Genomic DNA, 21,751 nt, shown 5'->3' on the forward strand with positions numbered 1-21,751 from the left:
ACTGTTCGTGCTGTGTGCCCTGGTTTCTGGGTTTTGGATCTTCACGGAGCACCGTTGCCCATTGCGTCACACAACCCATCCGTCTGAGACCTGCTTCCTGACCATTACGATCTACATTTCTGAGGAAATATTGTTCAATAAACCTTTCTTGTTACTCGCATTTGGATTCTCTGTATTCCTTTCATCAGCGAGCATAACATATTATCCAGCTTAAGTAAGTTTTTGATTTATTAATTTCCGTTGTAAGAAATCATTAGTTATTTACTTTGGGGCCACTTACACGACACCATCCTCAAATAAAATGCTCAACACTCTTATCATCTTTGTGTTAAAGCTACACTGTGATATTTTCCCCCATCTAGTGGTGAAAAGGTATATGACCATCCAGTGAATTTTAGTTTCTGTTCCTCTCAATTCCAATTTCCTTTCAACTCCTACGGTGGCCGATTTAGTCCAAGATTAACATGGCTTCCAGTTCAAACTCCTCCACATTCGACACGGTGCCTGTGGGATATTCTGTGCGCAGTGGGATGGTTGGAACTCAACTGGCCTAATTCTTCGGCTAGAAAGAACTGCAGTTAATCCAGAGTGAACTTTGATGATAGTAATGTTTATTCAGTCATCCAATTGCAAGGCATAAACAGGTTTGCGTGGATATGTACATAAATGTGGTTTCTGTGAGAGAACAAATAAGAATGGTAAATATACATACACAATTAAGAACTGTATAACTATACTTATAAGTTACATTTGTATAATGTAACCGTAAACCAGAGCTTATTGTACCATATATGGGCGCTAAATGCAGCTGCATTAAAAGGAGCGGAGCTGCCCCCGCTGCTGCTGCTAACAAGCGGTGTCCGGTTACAAAAGTGTGTGCACCGCTTTAACGTTAGCACTGCAGTGCGCTCTGTATAACAATTGTTAATATGCCGATCAGACCTGATACATATTTCCATCAACATACATTACAAGCAAATATTTTCTAAAAACGAATAAACATTGTTGATAACAAAATAACTGAATGATTATTCAAATAGGTGAGCATTACGCTATTGTATGTTGTATGTTGTATACTTCTGAGGTGACATCAACTGAATTACGCGATGACACACTCTGAAACACATCTACAATGACAATAACTATTATTACTTACGGAGTTATTAACGCACAGAAATACCACACAAGCAAAAACAGACTTTTGAGGAATAAACAAGCCAGGAAAACTCCGTATAACTCTGTTACTGGATGCTGTTGAGATGAAAACTCTCTGCACATGCACCAGACAAGTCTGAACAAGTTGACGCGCACATGCGCGAGGCAGAGAATTTTGTACAGTGCCATTGAGTATTAAAACCGGTTAAAACGCGAAAGGCGAAGCTTGAATTTACGGATATGTCCCTCTTTGGCTGATGTACTTTCAAGATGGAGGGGCAACATGGCGACCACCGTTAGATCCCATTACCTTATGTATTTTCAATGGCATATTATAAACTTACGAGAATACTTTATTACTTGAAAGAAGTAAATATACATTAATGAGCACATATATTTTTGAAAGAACTAAGTGTTTTTAGCTAAGAATAGACTAAAAAAGTTACACAGTGTAGCTTTAACTTAAAAAAAAACTGAGAACAGTAACGGCAAGCACATAAGCATTACTTGTTTAGTCTATAGGACACATAATACAGCGTTAATACTTAATACTCTGTGATAAATATGTTTGTCATGTACAGTATTATTGTCAACCAAATGATCAGGCCCAGTATCATAATTGAAGCTGTAGTTAAAAAATAATAGAAGCTGGAAAATATGAAAAATTATGAAAACTCTTTTCATAACTGCTGAAAAAAACGTAATTGTTGAAAACCGAACAGAATGTCTCAAGACTTAAAACTAGAACAGAAGCCAAAAACATGTAATCAGTGTGAAAATAATTTCAAATGTTAAAGAAACTTTAAGGAACTCTTGTAGTCCCCCTGTGGTCAATAATTGTATCACTTAAAACTCATCTTTGATCAACAAAATGACATTTAAAAAAAAAAATTCTTGTGAAAAAAAACGTCTTTGTGCCTTAAAATAGCTTGAATGTAACTCTACACCCATGCCTCATGAACATGCAAATTAACTCTGCCCCCTCAGAGCTGTTCGATTCAGAAATTTTTGGAATTGATGGCTCAGTTTTGTTTTCAGTTCTTTCATTTTTTTACAAAGGATTGGAGGATGCTAGTCCTGAAATGACCACAGGATATAAGGAAGTAGAAATTCTGAAAGGTATTCGAAAAAAACATTATATTATAGGCAGCATTCACATCAGCGCCATCTTTGATTTTTAACAGGAATGAAAACTACGCTGTGAGGGACAGGCACAGCCTTGCTTTCATACCTGTCAATTCACCTCATTCATTATGGTCATTAGTGTCAAGACAATCATCAAATGCACAGATGCAAGGGAGACACATATATATATATATATATTAATATTAGTACGATTAATCAAAAAATAATCGATAGCGAAATTGAGAACCTCTAACCAACGTATTTTTCCCATGTCAGTTATTTCAGTTTTAGTCAGTCACATCAAGTGCAGTTTGCAGGCACACAGAGATGCAGGAGCAGTTATCTTTGTTTATAGATGCCCAGAATTACTATAGTAACTGTATGTTTTACACAGTTTATACAGGTCAGTTAATTGCCGTTCTTATAGCCTACGCGGTGCCACACACACACTCTCCTCGCAGAGACGGTGCGCACAAGCCCCGAAGCCAGATCGATTTCACTTTCATCCTCATAAAGTTTGTCAAGTAAATGCGTTTAAAGGCCTGCAAGTTTGAACATTTAAAGCGATTGTGCACTATTCAAAAACAACAATACGGAAAACTTATCCGTTCAGTGCTCAACTTTTTTCTGTGACACAGAGAGCCGAGCCGTGTTGCGTCTCTGACAACGCGCGCGCGCCCTGAAGGCAGACCTCTTTCACTTGCGTCCTCACAAAGCTTTGTCATTTGTATGTTTTAAGACCTGCCAGTTTGAACATTAAAGCAATTTTAGACCATCAGATGTGTATTATGTTGAACTAATGCCTGATATGTTGTGTGACAAACAAACACTCAGACAGAAGCTTGCACATCACGTGAAGATCGCGCGCAGAAATGCAGTGTCAACGCTGTCCTGTGACTAAAGTACAGTCACTAAAATAGCTTAGAAACTCAACCATTATAGGCATGTATTTTAATACCTTTTAAGTACAAACCACAGCTTCATAATGAATAGAGACGGTATGAGTAATTCACACACACCATTACTCTCTCATTAATGCATTCAAATAAATGTAATGTAGGCCTACTGTGTTCATTTATCTGTATCTGATGTACAACAAACAGAAATCTGCCCCATAGACAATAACTGCTGAAAGTGAACCGTTACCTTTGTATATGTGTAGTGTATTTGCTTCATAACAGTGCGATGTGATTTACTGAATGCGGCCCCTTTAAGAAACATGACAGCGCGCACTGAGCATGCGCAGAAGAGAGAAGCGCCAGAGCACAACTTTCCCGAACTCTGACCTTTCCCATGATCGCTATGGCAACGTAGAACAAGCCGGTATCGAACTTCCGGTTTACGTTAGTCTGTAGATACTGCTATCAGCGATACGCTTGGTATTATCAGGGTTCAGGAGTAGATTTTTACAACAACGCCTCTGGCACAATGATCACATCTCCCAGATGGTCGCATAGATCTGACTATCTTACAAGAACTGGTGATAGTACAGTTAAAGTGCCCCATCCGTCTACCTTAACGGAATGGGTAGACGATATGAAATTGTGGCCAGACGTTAGCTATGTGGATATCATTAACTATTTCGTTCTTAATGAGGGTGTTGATGGTGAGATATTAAGAAATTATAAGAGCACAGAGGCTTACAACTATCTACACAGCAACAAAATCGGAAAAATACTGTGTAAAAAATACGACGAGTTTATATTCCTTAAAGGGTTAGTTCACCCAAAAATGAAAATTCTGTCATTAATTACTCACCCTCATGTTGTTTGACATCCGTAAGACCTCCGTTCATATTCGGAACACAAATGAAGATATTTTTGTTGAAAGCTGATGGCTGAGAAAGGCTTCAGTACATTTACACTCCCAAGACCCATAAAAGGCACTTAAAACGTTGTTACAAAGTCCATCTCACCACAGTGGCTCTACAATAATTTTACGATGCGACGACAATAGTTTTTGTACGCAAAAATAAATCAAAATAACACCTTTATCCAACTTGTTCTTGTCTTCCGTGTGTGCCTCCACGACGCATGCGCGAGATTATGACGTAGATCCGGCGTTCGGACACATGACCCAGAAGCGATTTGTTTACAAGCAGGAGGCACACAAGGAAGACAAGAACAAGTCGGATAAAGGTGTTATTTTGATTTTTTTTTGCGCACAAAAACTATTGTCGTCGCATCGTAAAATTACTGTAGAGTCACTGTGGTGATATGGACTTTGTAATAACGTTTTAAGTGCCTTTTATGGGTCTTGGGAGTGTAAATGTACTGAAGCCTTTCTCAGCCATCAGCTTTCAACAAAAATATCTTCATTTGTGTTCCGAATATGAACGGAGGTCTTACGGTTGTCGAACGACATGAGGGTGAGTAATTAATGACAGAATTTTCATTTTTGGGTGAACTAACCCTTTAAGGCTGAAGACGAGCCTAGTCAGAGCCTCAACAAGCCCAAGCAACTTGCTTGGTTAATGACGAGGCCCATTGGTATTATCGAAACAGTCGGCTGTTCATGCATTGCAGGGCTAGGGAAATCTTGTAGCCATGCAGCAGCTGTCATTTGGAAGGTAACGTTAGGCTGTTAGAGCGGTCTTGTCGCACATTAAATCTGTAAATTATTGAAAACTATAAACATACCCCTTGCAAAAATATATACAGTTATAGTGCAGTATTTTAAATAGGTTAAACTAATATATTATATAGACTCATTACATGAAAATAAAAATGTTAACAAATAAAGGCTTGAAATATCTCACTTTGCATGTTATGAGTCTATATAATATATTAGTTTAACCTTTTATGTTGAATTACTGAAATTAATGAACTTTTGCACAATATTCAAATTTTTTAAATTTCACCTGTAATCAGCAACAATATATCATTATGTCTGATTCAGGTCCAGAATGCAGTGGTTAGTGCAAAGACTTGCATGTACTGACGCGCAGCGGAGATGGAATGAAGGGACATCCAAGAACCTTCAGCCCAAGCGTCTGAGCCAGATAGATTTTAGGCACCACAAAGCAGAGGATAAATATGAGGGAGAGACTAGGGCAGTTGGCAGTCAACTCCCAAACACACCACAGTATCAGTCCCACAAAGACTTTAGAGAGAGAGTGGACGCATCTCAAACAAAACCTCTATTCCTTCTCAAGAACACGCTACTAGAAAAGTGTTACAATGCCACTCCATCAGCAGAACAACGGGGCAGAGCGGCTTAAGTTTGATGGGAGATACACTGAAATTGTGAGGAAAGTGTAAAGCAAGAGTAAGGAAAGACAAATGTGTTGTTTTAAAGACAGTGAATGCGCGCGCGTGGGGCTCTAGCTCTCTCTCTCTCGCGCGCGCTCTCTCTATTTACAGTTTATCATCTGCTGAGCAGGCACAAGGGACTAAGCAGTGGCCAGAGGAAGCATCTACAGGCTGTTGTAACTTTTGCACCTATTATTGTTATTATATAAAATTGTTGAAGTTCATTCTATAAATGTCATTTCATATCTTAAATCACTATTTGTACAAAAACATATCCAAAGGAAGTTACTGCTTCAAAAGCCCAGCAGATAATAAACTTTGTAAAAAAATTACCAGGGGTGCCTAACCTTTTTTTGTTTTTGTTTATCTGTATAGCCTAGACACTTAACTCACTATCATCTCTGGTTAACCTACCAACATAGTTTTGCATAATACAGGTTAGAATCTAACTGGGGAAAAAAACATTGTACTAGGCTAACTTACCATGCTCATGGGTTGTGGATGTTTGTCGCTCATCCAAGAATGAAGTCTCCGGAGTAGTGTCAGAGTGGGTGCATGCACTGTAATCTATGTAAGCAATTGAAACACAAACTGGGTAAGTTAAATTGGGCACCCAGAGAAGATAATCACTACTCTTTTAGCCAACTTAAGCTCAGCAGTGCGGTGCATTAGGCTACATTTAGGCTCTTTTTTTTTTAAATGCTAAAGGATAAATCATGTATTTCATTGTTAATGCATGCCATCATGCGAAATAAAGATGTCGCATAAACTAATTACTTACCAGGCTTTTCCAGTTCGTTCTGCACTTCAGTGTTGCTGGTCGAAGCTGATGTCTGACTCGCGTTAGCTTGTAACGTTACCTCCAAGTTATCCTTGCACCTGATAAGTTTTCGCCTTTTCTTAACTGGTTGTCGTTCATAACCAAGGAATAACTCCGGATTCGGGTGGAGCTCCGTTGGTTTGTGGTGTGTTCGAGGGAAGCGAACAAATTGGGGGAGCACAGCCACCACCTCATCCACCATCTTGTGGACAATTCTGTGCACTGTTGGAAGAGGCATGCTAAAGACCCTGGAGACAACTCTGTAGGCTGAACCTGTTGCCAGCCAGAACAGGAACACGAGTGTCTCCAGGGTCGGGCCCCATCCATGCTGCCTGTCGGTCTTCAGGGCCACCATCAGCTGCTGCATGGCCTCTCTGCCCAACCTGAAGTCTGGCCGAGTGTCTTCCCCTCCAAAGTACCGCTGCAGTACTGGCACTGTGGCATTGATGGCACAGTAGTGCCGAGCCTGTACAACATGTAGAAGAGAGAAAGGTTTAAGTATAATTTCAGTTGTGCCATTTATTTAATATTTGTTAAACTATTAAACATATTGGGTCAACTGGTTTGCAGAGGGGGGATTTAAAGCCGTTCCCTTTTACTGGTGATTCACCTTGTAATTTTTACTTCATATATAGCCAGCTAGAATGCTACCAGTCAATAAGCTTAACACTCCTATTATGTTGTGGGTCAATTTGACAATTAATTTTTTCAAAGATTATTTGACAGTCAAATGTGTTTAAACAGTGCTGGTCAATTTAACGCACAATATAATGGATGTAATTATTTTTAAATGGATGATACGAGCGTTAACGTTACTTACCATCCCACGTCTTTGACGGCAGAGGTGGCAACAAATTAAAATCCTCCTGCGAGCCTGACGCCGATGCTGCCTCACCATCTCCATCTCCGACAAAATGCTGTGCAGCAACCAAACCATTGGCACTTCCATTTTTTCCCTGTCAGAATATATATATTTTTACAGTCATTTCTTCACAAATGTATACAATTCATGCATGTAATTTGAAATAAGGTCAACAATTACTTCAGAAAAAATTTTTTCCAGTCAGAACCCATTCTCTGACAACAAATCCTGTCAGAATATATTTTTTTTTTACAGTCGTTTCTTCACAAATGTAAAAAATTCATGCATGTAATTTGAAATAAGGTCAACAATTACTTCAGAAAATATTTTTTCCAGTCAGAACCCATTCTCTGACAACAAATCCTGTCAGAATATATTTTTTTTTACAGTCGTTTCTTCACAAATGTATAAAATTCATGCATGTAATTTGAAATAAAGTCAACAATTACTTCAGAAAATATTTTTTCCAGTCAGAACCCATTCTCTGACAACAAATCCTGTCAGAATATATATTTTTTTTACAGTCGTTTCTTCACAAATGTATAAAATTCATGCATGTAATTTGAAATAAGGTCAACAATTACTTCAGAAAATATTTTTTCCAGTCAGAACCCCTTCTCTGACAATAAATCCTGTCAGAATATATATATTTTTTACAGTCGTTTCTTCACAAATGTATACAATTCATGCATGTAATTTGAAATAAGGTCAACATATAAATAAAATGAAATTCATACTTGAATAAAAAGTTTCTCACCTCAGAAAATACTTTGCTGCTGAATTGTTGCGGAGTGGTGAAGTAAGAAGGGATACAGTGGTATTGAACTTGGTAGCAATCCAATCAGCCAATTAGAAGAAAGCGGATTTTCACTGACGTAATGACGCGCACTTGAAAGCCTGTTCCATTTACGTGTTTTCCGAATGCTAAAGAGGAGCCTCGCCTAGCCTCTGAAGGAAGTGACTTTGAAGGATCCGTCCTACCAAGATCCGTCCTATCCGTCCTTCCGATCCTTGACTTTGAGAAACACCTACTAACTGTTATCGCTGTGTGCTAAACCGGTGTTCTGTCGATTTGTCCTACCTTTTCAGATTTTGTTACCTCCCATTAAAACAGTAGGTAGCACAATTCGACAGCAAAAAATGCTGCCTATCAGATTGTGCTACCAGCATCATATTCATCTGATTTGAGGCTTTTTTTAATATCCATACCTACCCCTACCCTGAACCTACCCTTAAAACTATGTAAATATTTTAAATAAATAAATATTAATTATGGATGTTAAATGCTACCTATCAGATTGTGCTACAAGAATCATATTAATGTGATTTGCTCTATTAATATCCATTAATATCCACACCTACCCCTATCCCTACCCTAAACCTACCCTTAAAATGTAAATATAAAAATAAAAATATTGATGTGGGCATGCGCAGTAAGCCTTGGTAGGACAATCTGACGGGTAGGATGAAAATGTCAGGACACCGGAACTGAGATACCGTCGGCGTCAACAGGAAGTATCGAGTGTCAAAGCGACGCCCAATAAGACTTGCCGGAAAGTTGTGGATACGTTTTATTTTATTTTCTCTCTCTTTTTTTCTTTTTGTTGTTTCCTTTGACGGTATTATGAATGTAACAGTTGAACACATTGTGATCCCCTATAAGTGTGTGTTCTTGTTAATGCAATAGAGAGAGAAAGAGGATGAAAGCGACGCTGTTAACGATCGTGAATGAAGGACAAATGTGGAATATTTTCTCCGGATGCCTTATATTTCCAGTCTGCAGGTGAGAGATGTTTCATTTATAATGTAAGAGTTGATTTTCAGTCTGTACATATTGTGCATGTTATCTTTGTTAGATATCAGTTTAATTCAATATATTAATTGAAGAATTTGACTTGTGACTCGTTTCATCCGTATAAAATCTGGAGTCACATAAAATGAGCAAACTTCCTTTAGAGCTGTTTTAAATGCTACTAATATATAACCATATCAAAATGCTCTACATTTCTAAAATCAAGCACATATGGTAATTTGTGTAATTATTAAAGTATTTCAGTATAAACTCAGAAACCTTGAATTTGGCAGATTTGGTGTCCCTCACAATTCACCAAATAAGAAATCTTCAGTTCAACCGTCAGTGAAATTATGGAAATATAGAGATGAGAAATTATATTAAAAATGCATCTAAATTATCACAATCTTGTATAATTTTTCCACATTTTGATTGTTAAGTATTAGAATATTTTCTTTTGTGCCATCAATCTCAGTCCCTTAATTGACGGTTGATTTCTGTCGTCTTATGTTAGATTTCTGATTAGTTTAGATATTAATTTAATAATATAACCTGTGCCCTGTTTCATCCTCATAATACCCTGTTAAATAAAAATGAGCAACCTAGAGCTGTTTATACACTACTAATGTGTAACCATCAAAATACTCTATATTTGAACTACATTAAAGGCACCATATGTGTTTGCAGTTAATTCAGTAACTTATCTTTGTTCTCTTGTCAGTATCTCACAGAGTTCACACCTGCAGTGAAGCCCCTCCCACAACAATTCACCAGTAAATACTGGGAATATTCACATCATCCTACAAGAGAAGGACAAACTCCAGGTGTAGCAGCTGAAATCTGTGTGACTGTTAAAGATGGAGTTTATTAAAGAGGAGATTGAAGACATGAGTGATCCAGAACCATCCAGAATAAAACATGAAGATACTGAGGAACAAACGGGTTGGTATCCATTCTTCATTAGTTTTAGATCGATATGGATTTTTTAGTGCCGATGCCGATACCGTTTTTTTTTCGAAGGTGGAGCGCGTTCACGTGCAATTTTTACCTAGGAAACTCCTATTTACGATAATCCCGAGAGCACGTGAAGGCAGCATAACACTCGGAAATAAACAACTTAGCCAAAATGTGTCTTTATAATTTGTATTTATTATTTATAACAGATATATTACAGATGAATATTTTCTGAACCGCTTGAATGTGCTCACACCATAAATAATGCATGAAACGCGTCTGGAAATGCTTCATTGTTCAGCTTCTCTCAGTAGAAGGAAATATTGTACTTGTTCCATTTAAGTCCAGTAAAACTTTTTAGTACTGTAGGCTAAAGCAAATCTCAAATACAAATCATTTCAACGCTGCATTACGAGCCATAATCTGTTATCCTTTAATGCTTTAACGTTAAGGAATTAGGGCGATATGATATAACGTTAGGCTATGTTGATTGAATAAATTATCCACTGGCTGAGATCAAGCTATATGTATTTATTATTTTATATATCAGATACAGACTTTTTAGTTAGGCTATTAAAAAATAAGCTGCAAAAGACAAACCAATGTGTGGTGCGATAGAAGGCGGCCGTCTGATTTCTGATTGTATGAAACGTGATGAATGTGCAATGTCCTGGCCGCACGACTGCGCGCTCATATACGTAAGAGATTCAAATATTAGTGCATTTATTATAAGTGAGTGCAAGCAAGAGTTCTTAAAAAGTATTAAAGTAAATACAGTCGTTTTTTCCTCAGGTGATTCACATTAGTAATCATTGTACGCTCCTGAGCGTGTCCTAGAACATGGCGGCAACTACCCATAATGCAATGCGCAATGACGTAGTTTCCCAGACTCTATAGTTGGTTCAAGAGCGAAAGAGTCAGGTGCGTAACCCACACCATACTAGTTGACAATGCGTATCATATGCAAATAAAAAGTCATTTTGGCGTATAAATCGCACGATGAATACAAATTGTGTTATAGATGCACATTTCACGAGAACGTGTTGATCTATAAAAGCACATTCGCCGTTAAAAGCTGGAAACAGACAAAACTGACAACTCCGCTGTGAGTAATGGGCGTAAGGGCAGAGCACGTTTAAATATCCTTTCTAGTCTGTATTTCCATCTGGTAATGCCACTGTTTTTGGGTATTTTTTTACATATAAATTATTTGTAATAGAGCAGAGATTTGGGGTTTGTAATGGGTTATGTTATAGCCCTGCTTGTTTTTATGAAATATATGTAAGTTAGCCTGTAGACTGGATGATCATTTCACCGTATTATGTAGAGCCCGACCGATAAAGGATTTTTAAGGCCGATACCGATACAAATATTTGGTCACTTAAAAATCCGATATTCCGATATATCAGCCAATATATATATTAAAAATAAATGAATAAATAAAATAACAGAAACGCGTAAAAAACACTTAAAAACAGATTTCCCTTATACATTAGTTATTTGTAGTTACTGTTGCATACTGCATACTGTTGCCGTTTTCAAAAGACACCTAAAGACACATCTTTTCCAGCAGCACCTGACCAATCAAGAATAGCACTTATCATTCTATTCATTTTCTGTCTAATTTATTTATGAAAAATTTCAAAAAAAAAACTGTCCTGTGTGTTCTGTGCTAGATTAACTTAGACTTGTTACAGTACTTGCATACTGTTGCCCTTGACTGTTCTAGTTGCTTCTTTTGCTCTCATTTGTAAGTCGCTTTGGATAAAAGCGTCTGCTAAATGACTAAATGTAAATGTTGTAGTTATTCATGATCCCTCAGCCTCTCTAAAATAATATGATAATGCAGCTTAAAAATAAACTTGTTTGTTTTATTGTCACAACAGAACAGAGGAACATAAAAATATATTAAAGTTCTGATAAATAAAATGTATACAAATACAAACTTAAGAAATTAAACTAAAAGTCGTTTGGACGAAAACACAATAACAAAAACAAAAAAATCTAAGTTACCAGTATTAATAGATGTGGTAAGCTTTATAAATATAACTTTGAGCAAGACTGGAAAAAAAATATTCATTTAAGTTCTAGAAGTTCTGATAAATAAAAACAACAGCAAAATATAAACTATATACAGTATAAATATGAGCTACCTTATAATTACAATGTCAACTTGCTTATCCCTTTACATGCACTCTTTTAATTCTATCCATCAAGCTACAACAAACCATTTTCAATCATCATTTGCTGCCTGCCTTCTAAAATCTACTAACGTTATTGATGATGCAGTAAATCCATTATTTGACTTGTTAATGCTGCGTCTGAACGAAGTCGCGCACTTTCGTTAACTCCTCACGTGCTTAACTTATGATTTACAATGCAGAGACTGGAACTACAAATATACTAGTTATAAATACAGTAATCATTACTTTATTTAGGCAGAATAAGTTTGTTGTGTTTTTCAAGGCGCATTAATGTTAGCGGTCTCCCACTGATAGCCATGGCATTAGCTAGCTTTGTGGTTAGCGTCTTTGATAAGTTATAATTTAGAAATATGTATACTTTTTCAAAATAACGGGCAGGGGAGAGATGATACGTCTCATGCTGTCAAACTTTCAGACTATTGAAGAAATGCATCTTATTCAGTCACATTGTCCGAGTTAAACTTAGTCAACTGTAACCTAGCGTAATTACCAGCTCTCTTGGCTTACATGTAACAGCAAAACTGGACTTGGCAGTTACAAATTTTCATGTTATTTGAGTTAAGAGAACTGATGGGGATGTTCTTTTAATTGTTATTCAATTCAAGCAAAGTCTCGTTGCCAACTTACATGCACTTCACGGATGATCTGTGTTGTGAATGCAGCGCTCAGCATGACTCTGCTGGATCAGCTGGTGTTGCCAGCCGGCACGTTGTAGAGCGCCCTCTGGTGGACAATCTATGAAATGCCAACACTCAATGGCCCTCATTTATCAAAAGTGCGTACACCAAATTTCCAGTGTACACCCAAAACCACGGTGACTTTGAGATTTATCAATATGGACGTTGGCGTACGGCACGCTCAAATCCTACGACAGCTCAGGAGGTGGTGTACGCACGTTTTGAGTTAGTGGGAAAATGCGCAGAAAAACAATTTCTAACACAAAACGCACTGACAAAGATATGCTATATTATGACCCACTGTAAAAAAACAACAACAACAACAACTAAAGCCCAATTCGCACGGGATAAGTAGGCTATTATCTGGGGACCTCGTGTGATTTAGAAATTACTCCCCCACATCTGAATTTTGCGTGGCGCATTCGCACGAGATAAGCTGTGATTTTACTCGAATTTACTGACTTATCTCCCGGATATGATGTAAAGACTTGAAAATGTTTTTTCGTTATAGATATAGCTGTATGAAATTATAAACAGTCGTATCGATATCATTTTGAATTTTTTATAGTAATAAAAATAATTTCGTTCAGTTAGAGAACAGACGCAATTAAAAACGTAACTGAGCAATAATAACAATATACGACGGAAGATGCAGTTTCAAAGCTAAAAGTAAAAGTGCCCATTTAAGCGAGTTTGTCATTGTACTGTTCTGTTTTTATGTTTTTCATTAAGAATAATATTAAACACACCATTCAAGCAATTTACTCCCAAATTGGTGCTCATTCTAAAGTGAAAGTATCCGCGCGGCCGCTCATGAATTCATACGGTGTGCATTATATGCCGCCTAGCTCCATTCTTCGTGAAATATAAAGATAGAAATGCGCACAGGACACAAAAACCTTGCAAAAATGATATAGGATCCGCCTAATCCCGGCCAGATCACAGAGATGCCGATTCGCACGGGACTAATATTATCACAGGACCTCTGTGTTTGGCGAAATATAGTAGGTCATTTGCGGAGGAATTTTTACTTTACATATTACAGACATGGCCGATTCGCACGGGATTAAAGGGCATATTGCAGATTAGAGACTCCATTGAGTTAATGTTTAGAAAAATAATGTAGGAACTAGATTTTCTTTAAAATATACTTTAAAATACACTATTAAGGCTTTTGGAGACGTTTTTGTGAGAATTTTACTTCCGCATCTAAAAATGCCAAAACCGGACGTGACATAACGAGAGGGAGTGCGGAGAATCTCAGCGATAGGAAAACAATGAATCGCAATGACAGTTCGGACGCTAAGGACATTATAAATGTTTATTAATACTCATATGGCAGACCACAGCCATACAATTATGACACACGATTAGGGACAGACCAGGATTAGACAGAACAACGATTAGAGTATATAAATTGAGTTGTTGTGTGAGGAGAAACTGGAGAACAGCGTCAGGTGTCTCTGTGAGAGACCAGTGTTAGCTTATATATAAGCTAGCTAACGATATGAACACTGTGCTCAGATTACAATACTGTACTGATTATTATCATGTCTCAGGCAATAGCAAAGCTGGTTATTGTCATCTAGTATACTTAACGTTACCAAATAACAGAAATTAATAGGCTTTGACCATCAGGAAAAGTCACACTTGTTAATATCCGTCCACACTAAACGTTATGTGATATAACGTCAGCGGTTTCTCATCACGTCGACTGATTTGGTACTTAGCAAATGTTTTAAAAACAAGACTCACGGTGCACAGTTCACGTTTTCTCCGAGCTGCATCTCTGACGGATCCGGGACCGTCACATCCCACACAGCAAAAGGACGCCGTGGAGGTGTCGCGGCTTCCGGAACGCACCCGCGAAACGGACCAGTATCGGAATCCATATATATCTTCCGCTGGCGGCTGAACCACAGACAGTGTTATTGTGTTTATCCTTTATTCATTAATTCTGTTATGGGTTGTTTCGTGCCAATTCACCGATAGTGTGTGGATGCGTATGACGATATTTGAGTGAACTTGAATGTACATACATGGCATGAATAAAATATTTCCATTACCAGCACATAATTCAGAACTTTTTTTCGAAAAAGTGTGAGACTGTATTCAGTTGTTTTAATGTACACTTTGTATTCATCAATGTAAACACGACGGCAAAGAAGCATCGCGTGTGGATGTTTATTCATCCTTTAGGTTTAGGCAAGCTACACACTGGCTGCGTGACACGCGCGACTCGAGCCACGCCGAAAGCACATGCTAGAAATAGAACCGAAGTGCATTTTTCACGGCACGCAAGCGTGTTGGAAGCGTTTCCAGGCAAAAAAGCTGTTTGTCATTTTGACACGAATACATATTAATAAATGACATTAGTCAGGGCACTGATAAGGGAGTCAGCCCATTGACTTAAGCCGCGTTTCCACCGAAATTACCCGGAACTATTTGTACCAGGAACTTTTTTCCCAGGAACTTTTTCTCCCCCAGACCTGCTACAATCTGCGTTTCCACCGCGGTCTAAAGTACCGGGGAGATTAGGCAAATTAGTCCGGTGACGTGGGAATGCGCGCGACTGCTTCTCCCAGTCACCGACGGACAGTAATCACTTTTGCGCGATACTGTCTGCAACAATAACAAGTGTAGGTGATGCAAGCAGCGCTGCTTTTGCTGATTATGTACACACATTACCAACACTGCTTATTTAAACGTGCACTTTCACCTGGTTTGACCATTTTAATGCAAAATGGGATGATGGGCAATCCAAAATCTGAATGTGTTGTAATAGCTCAATTCCAAAACAAAACATTTTCTATAAAAGGATAATGAGGTTTCAGTCATGACAGATGTGTGAAAAGTTAATTGAATGAAAACAATAGACTGAATTAAGCGGTTGAAAGATTAGGTACTAGACTGCAAGTATTTTATTTTTTATCACAATAACATCTCTTAACATTCACAAAAAAAAAAAAATTCACATGACTAGTATTACAATATGCTTCATTAAATGCATAATATTAGAGACTTCTTCCTCAAATTTGAAATGAAGCAGGACCACACTTATGGCTTCACTTAAGTTGTGGTTATAAGTTATTATACTACATTCACATAGTTATACATTTAAAAATATAATATTTGGGTTTTCTAGATATGTTTATGTGCACATTCAGAAAGACTTGCGAGCAGCAGCCCTTTTATTTGCTTCCTACACTATATGAATACAATTAGAAAGTGGTTATATAGTTAGAATGTGGAAATTAAAGACACAGTGACATTTTACACATTTTACTTTATTTTAGACAGATTAGTTCTTACAAAATTAAAATAAAAGTGTGCAAAGACAAATAAATTACTAGAACAATAAAATGAAAATATAAAATGTGAAAACAACAATATAAAAAAAGTGTATTTTTCAGTAACCTGTCCAAGAGCTGTGCCAACACGTACAATATATAAAGTACAAATGTGATAGTGCAAATGCTTCATTCAAGCAGCTGGTCATTGTGGCTACTTCTTGAACAACTGGACAAACTGTCCAAGAACAGACAGAAACCCGGTCTGAAAGTCCCTCTGCTGCCGTCAGCTTTCTTCCGCTTCTGACTGGTGGAATGCCAACTCTTGCCTCCTCATCTCTCCTCGGCCTGGCTCTCCAGTAACAGCTGCATATATTGGTCAGTTCTTGTCCATGCTGCAGGGTTAGCATCCTCCATGTCCCTCAGTGCATCAAGAAAGTCACAGTCCCTTTTCCTTTTCTCTAAGTAGAAAAATTGCACAGAAACACATGGAAATTAATACACAAGGCAACCATGAAACAATAGAAACCATCAATTAATTATTTAAAGTGTTTTCACTACAAATAATGAACAATTGTTTGCCCAGCTTGAACAATGCCCAGTGTGCAATTTTTATCATGGGCAATTTAAGTTTACAATTAAAAACAACAAAACCATTAAGGATTACACATCAGTTTTTAAATATATACACATTTTTGTCAGCTTTATAACGTACTGGTGACCGCGGGGGAAAACACGCTGGTCTCCGTTGCCTGCGATTCATCAGGGCCACTCGTTACACCTGGAAAAGCACGTTGAAAAAAGTTACTGCAACGTGTTTAAACACTGCAACGAGTTTAATAGATGATACCAAGATGATATATTTAACTTACCTTCAACCCACTCGGATTCCTGGATGGTTTCCAACAACGCACTAGCCGAGTCTTTCGTTACCGCTGCCCTAGAAAAGGACGGTCTGTGTCCCAGCAACGCGTCCAGGCGGTCATACCACTTGTTGATACGCCGGTCGGAACCGCTCCGGTTGTTATGATCCTTTAATTTCTTGTAATCTTGTCTAATTTCTTCAACTTCTCTCTGCACTGTTTTCCAGTGTGACTGGAACCGAGTCGATATCTTCAGTTATACCTTTTCATTGCGGGTCGCCGTTTCCAGTTCCCGCTGGATGTCCTCCTCCGCATATATGCTCAATAAAGCCTGAACCTTGTCGCCGGTCCATCGGTCGAATTTTTTGTTGAACTCCATTGTTGCAAAAAAAATATTTACTGAACGCAAAACCCACGGAACCCACCTCGCAAAAGACTTGTAAATATGGCGGTGGAAAAAAAAATAGCTGCGAGAGCTCAACCAATCAGCATGTTCAGCGCCCAAGTCCCACCCCCGAAAGTTCGGGAACTTTTGAAAAGTCCCACCTCGCACGCAGGGCCGTTTGGAGGGGGAAATATTTACCCGGAACTTCATTTAGACCCTGGTTCCTGCGGTCGAAACACACCGAGTTCCCCCCCAAAGTTCCTGGTTCCGGGGTAAAGTTCCTGCGGTGGAAACGCGGCTTTATACTGTCCTGATCAGTATCCTGACTACTGAACTAGGGAGCTCATTGAGACCATGATTGTGACGCATGCGTGGTCTTTGCTATGTTTAACAGGAATATAGCCCTCCCTGTACGTCACCTAGCAGCAGCAGCGCCGCATCAGACACGCTTCTGGTGTGTATAAAGACATAGAAAACGCCACGCTCAAGTCACGTAGCCGGCTTTACATGAGTATAAAAATGTTTGACTCCATCATATCGCTGGGATGATAATCCTCCGGTCTAAAGCACTATACACACCACAGCGTGTTTCGAAGCAGATGCACGAAGGGAAGTCCCGTTTCTTCACCTGCACAACGCCACCATGCTGAATTTCTAACTTTCTTTTTTTTTTTTAGGAAACCTGTAGACTCGATGTCCAGACAGGCTGGACACAATAGTTTAACATGACAATGATAAATTGGAATAGAAAAACTACCGAAAATACACAGACTCTACTGAATACCAACCTATTCTGCACTGAGCCAATGCAGAGCTCGGCCAGCGACTCCCTCTCGTGACGTAATATGACGCGATGTTGAAAAAACACTTTTTCCAAGCAGCCAACGAAACGGCCACTTTATCTATTAAATTTGTGCTCTTATGTCTTTTTAAGACATTTTAAATCCTGCATTACCTTTTCATATGGTATTTTCATACAAGGTTATATATTAATCTAAAAAAATCACCAGAGGTCCCCAGATAATGCTAATCCCGTGCGAATAGGGATATAGTATAAAACTTCAGTGTTTATTTTTGTGCAACATGGACTTCAATGTTTAATTTGTGTGACTTTACCAAAGCATTTGATTTGTAGGCATATGTATTCCTCCAGTTGCGAGCATGTGCGCTTTACCTGACGGTTCAAGGTTAGGCCCGACAGCTGCGCACGGACTGGGACTGAAAATAATTCAGACTGACAAAATAATAAAAATTACATTCTTCTTCTTTTAAATAATAAAAAATAAATAATAAGAATAACAACATTCTTCTTCTAAATAACAATATGCGTCATTAATAATACAAATCATAATAAGAATAATAAGAATATTACAAATTGTCATGCAATTATTAATGTGAATGAATGGTACTCCACATCACATCATCATCACTATTGTACACCCCAATACATGTGACGTGATACGAAATTAAATGCTAATTATTTCAAAACACGTGCTGTAAAATGAATTGTGATAAGTAATTTCTCATCCAAACAGCTATTTAAACTGGATTTCCACCGTACACCTTTTTGTGGGCGCCTTTAATCCCACTCTTTAAACTCCCAAATAAAACAATGTAGTTTTTTTTCCACTTCCCTTGTGATGGTCTCGATCTCCACGTCAGAGAAGTTTCGCTTCTTTGCCGTCTTCCGTGTGTTCATGCCGTAAAATGAGGGCGTGGGGGAGGCAGAGACTTGAATATATAGGGGCGTGTTATTCTAATGACGATCGTTTTCTGCCGCGGCATTTATCAAGGGCAGGTTTTGCGTACGCCTGGATTTCAGAGGTGCGCACAGCTTCATAAATCAGGCGGTGAGAGGAGTGTAAGCATAATCTTACGCCAACATATACGCCCTTTTCTACGCAAGATTGATAAATGAGGGCCAATGTGTTTGAGCGGTGTTTCGTCCGTTTTTTTTATTTTTTATTTTTTTAAATATTCATTTATCTGCCATCATAAATGCCGATACCGATAGTTTGGAAAAAGCCTAATATCAGCCGATAATATCGGCCCGCTTCTAGTATTATGTACTGCCATGCGAGCTGCACAATGAGGAACACTGCTCCACGTGAAACTTCGTTCTTCCGACCTTTTTACCGTCGTGTCAATTCTCAATTGTTTTTGATTAATATGTGCGAGGAAGGGGGAGAACAAGACAGTTTGAAGACGGTGAATGCACGTGCGCGGCCGGAGGAGGGGCGGGCTCTGCTAGTCTATGTGTGGGAAACACTGGAGATACACACACCACACGCGTCCAAACCACAGCCAGGGGGTCGCTGAATAAAAATCCCACAAATACCATGGAAAAAAGTTGCATTACTTAATCCTATGATTAGTGTTCGTAACAGCTACCGTATGCACACGGATAGCCTACAACTTCGCTATGTACAGCTCCCTAAATACAATGGCAAGCAGTTTTATAGACAAGGCATTCAGCAGTCGCGTTTTTCATTTAGACGCACAAACTTGCTTAGCTATAGTTGCAAGCACATATAGAGAAACGTGTTTCCACTTTCAAAGTGTATGGCAATGTTTCAGCTGTCAAACAGTTAAAAGATGCTTTGAAAGTTTAAAACTTACCGTTGTCTAGAAGATTCCAGCTCTCTGCTAGTTGGGGGAGGGGCAGTGCAGTGTCTCCAGCAACACAGAGCTGCCTGTCTTTATACAATGCCAGGAAAAAAATATCGGCTGACGCAGCAGCCTTGTATCGACCGATGCCGATACACGTAAAAAGCGCAAATATCGGGCCGATATATCGGTCGATCCCTATTCTTCATTATTGACTGCTTTAGTAACTGTGAAATAATAATCATTAAATGATAGAGAAATGCATAAAAATTCTTATTTTTATCAGTTTTAATCGTAATGACAGAACTGACCGTTGCACATTAAATGTACTTAATACTCACACTGACAGATACCTGATGTCTTGTTTTCTGCTAAGTGTTGTTAAGTTTAATATTTAACCATATTGAACTGATTCTGACTACTTTATATGTTTATTTTAGACCAGATGGAGGTGAAGGAACAACGACACAAACTAAACGACATAAAGAAACTCAGTAACTTCAAAACTCAAGGAACAAAAGCCAAAAAGCTGCACACCTGCTCTAGAGAAAACCTTAACAAACACTTGAGAGTTCACACTGGAGAGAAACCGTATACATGCACTCAGTGTGGAAAAGAGTTTATTTTGTCATCACATCTAAAACAACACCTGATAGTTCATTCAGATGAGAGACCTCATGTGTGTTCTCTCTGTGGAAAGAGTTTTTCACGACTGAAGAATTTTAAACGGCACCAGAAAACACATGATGAAGTGAGAGATCATGTGTGTTGTGACTGTGGGAAGAGCTTTACTACATCTGGACATCTGAAACAGCACCAAAGAATTCATACTGGAGAAAAACCTTACAAGTGCTCATATTGTGACAAGAGTTTCATTCAGTCTGTAACCCTGAAATCACATGAGCGAGTTCATACTGGAGAGAAGCCGTACCACTGCACTCAGTGTGAGAAGAGTTTCAAAGATGCAGGAGGTTTAAAAATTCATCTGCGCATTCACTCTGGAGAAAAGCCATTTAACTGTGATCAATGTGGTAAAGATTTTATTTCATCATCACATCTAAAAGAACACCTGATAGTTCATTCAGATGAGAAGCCTCATGTGTGTTCTCTCTGTGGAAAGAGTTTTTCATGGCTGAACAGTTTTAAACTGCACCAGAAAACACATGATGGAGTGAGAGATCATGTGTGTTCTCTCTGTGGGAAGAGCTTTACTACAACTGGTCATCTGAAACGGCACCTAAGAATTCATACTGGAGAAAAACCTTACAAGTGCTCATATTGTGACAAGAGTTTCACTCAGTCTGGAAACCTGAAAGAACATGAGCGAGTTCATACTGGAGAGAAGCCGTACCACTGCACTCAGTGTGAGAAGAGTTTTACACATTTATCAAGTCTTCAAACACATATTAAAAAAGGTTGTAAGTGAGCAACATTTGTTTTCATGTCAAATAGTAAAAACTGTGAGATAAAATATGGAGTTTTTTCACTCATCAGTCAACAATTCTTACAGTGTAAAAAAGCTGTTGTGTTTTTATTTTCTGTCAGGATGGATTACGTGCTAAATAGTTATTTCAAGAATTGGATATATTCATGTCATTTCCTTATTTACTTGACGTCTGTTTGTAATGCAATTGTGAGAAATAAAACAGAAACAACATCTTGTCTTGATTGACCTGTTTAATGAACAGAGAATGATGTGTCATTCTATAATTGCGGATACATCTCATATCCGTAATGTATATTTTGAATATATCTCCATAAATATA

General features: G+C 38.3%; 2 protein-coding genes across 2 annotated transcripts in view; both read left to right on the forward strand.

The window, feature by feature from the left end:
- The window catches only part of LOC307129956 (uncharacterized protein), a 236,371-nt gene that overhangs the window by 106,002 nt on the left and 108,618 nt on the right, over positions 1 to 21,751 (forward strand). The gene's annotated exons all lie outside the window — the stretch shown is intronic.
- On the forward strand, positions 8,137 to 21,642 carry LOC307129966 (uncharacterized protein). The gene is made up of 3 exons (XM_079822789.1): positions 8,137 to 8,996; positions 9,727 to 9,947; positions 20,426 to 21,642. Exons 2-3 carry the CDS (start codon positions 9,863 to 9,865, stop codon positions 21,409 to 21,411), a joined length of 1,071 nt encoding a protein of 356 aa, XP_079678915.1. The 5' UTR covers positions 8,137 to 8,996; positions 9,727 to 9,862; the 3' UTR covers positions 21,412 to 21,642.

Source organism: Gobio gobio (assembly GCF_949357685.1).
Source record: "Gobio gobio genome assembly, chromosome: 8".
Lineage (NCBI taxonomy): Eukaryota > Metazoa > Chordata > Actinopteri > Cypriniformes > Gobionidae > Gobio > Gobio gobio.

Coding starts and splice junctions, on each gene's coding strand:
- LOC307129966 (XM_079822789.1), top strand. CDS start 9,863: ATGGAGTTTATTAAAGAGGAGATTGAAGACATGAGTGATCCAGAACCA. Junction 9,948..20,425: donor AGATACTGAGGAACAAACGG/GTTGGTATCCAT, acceptor TGTTTATTTTAG/ACCAGATGGAGGTGAAGGAA.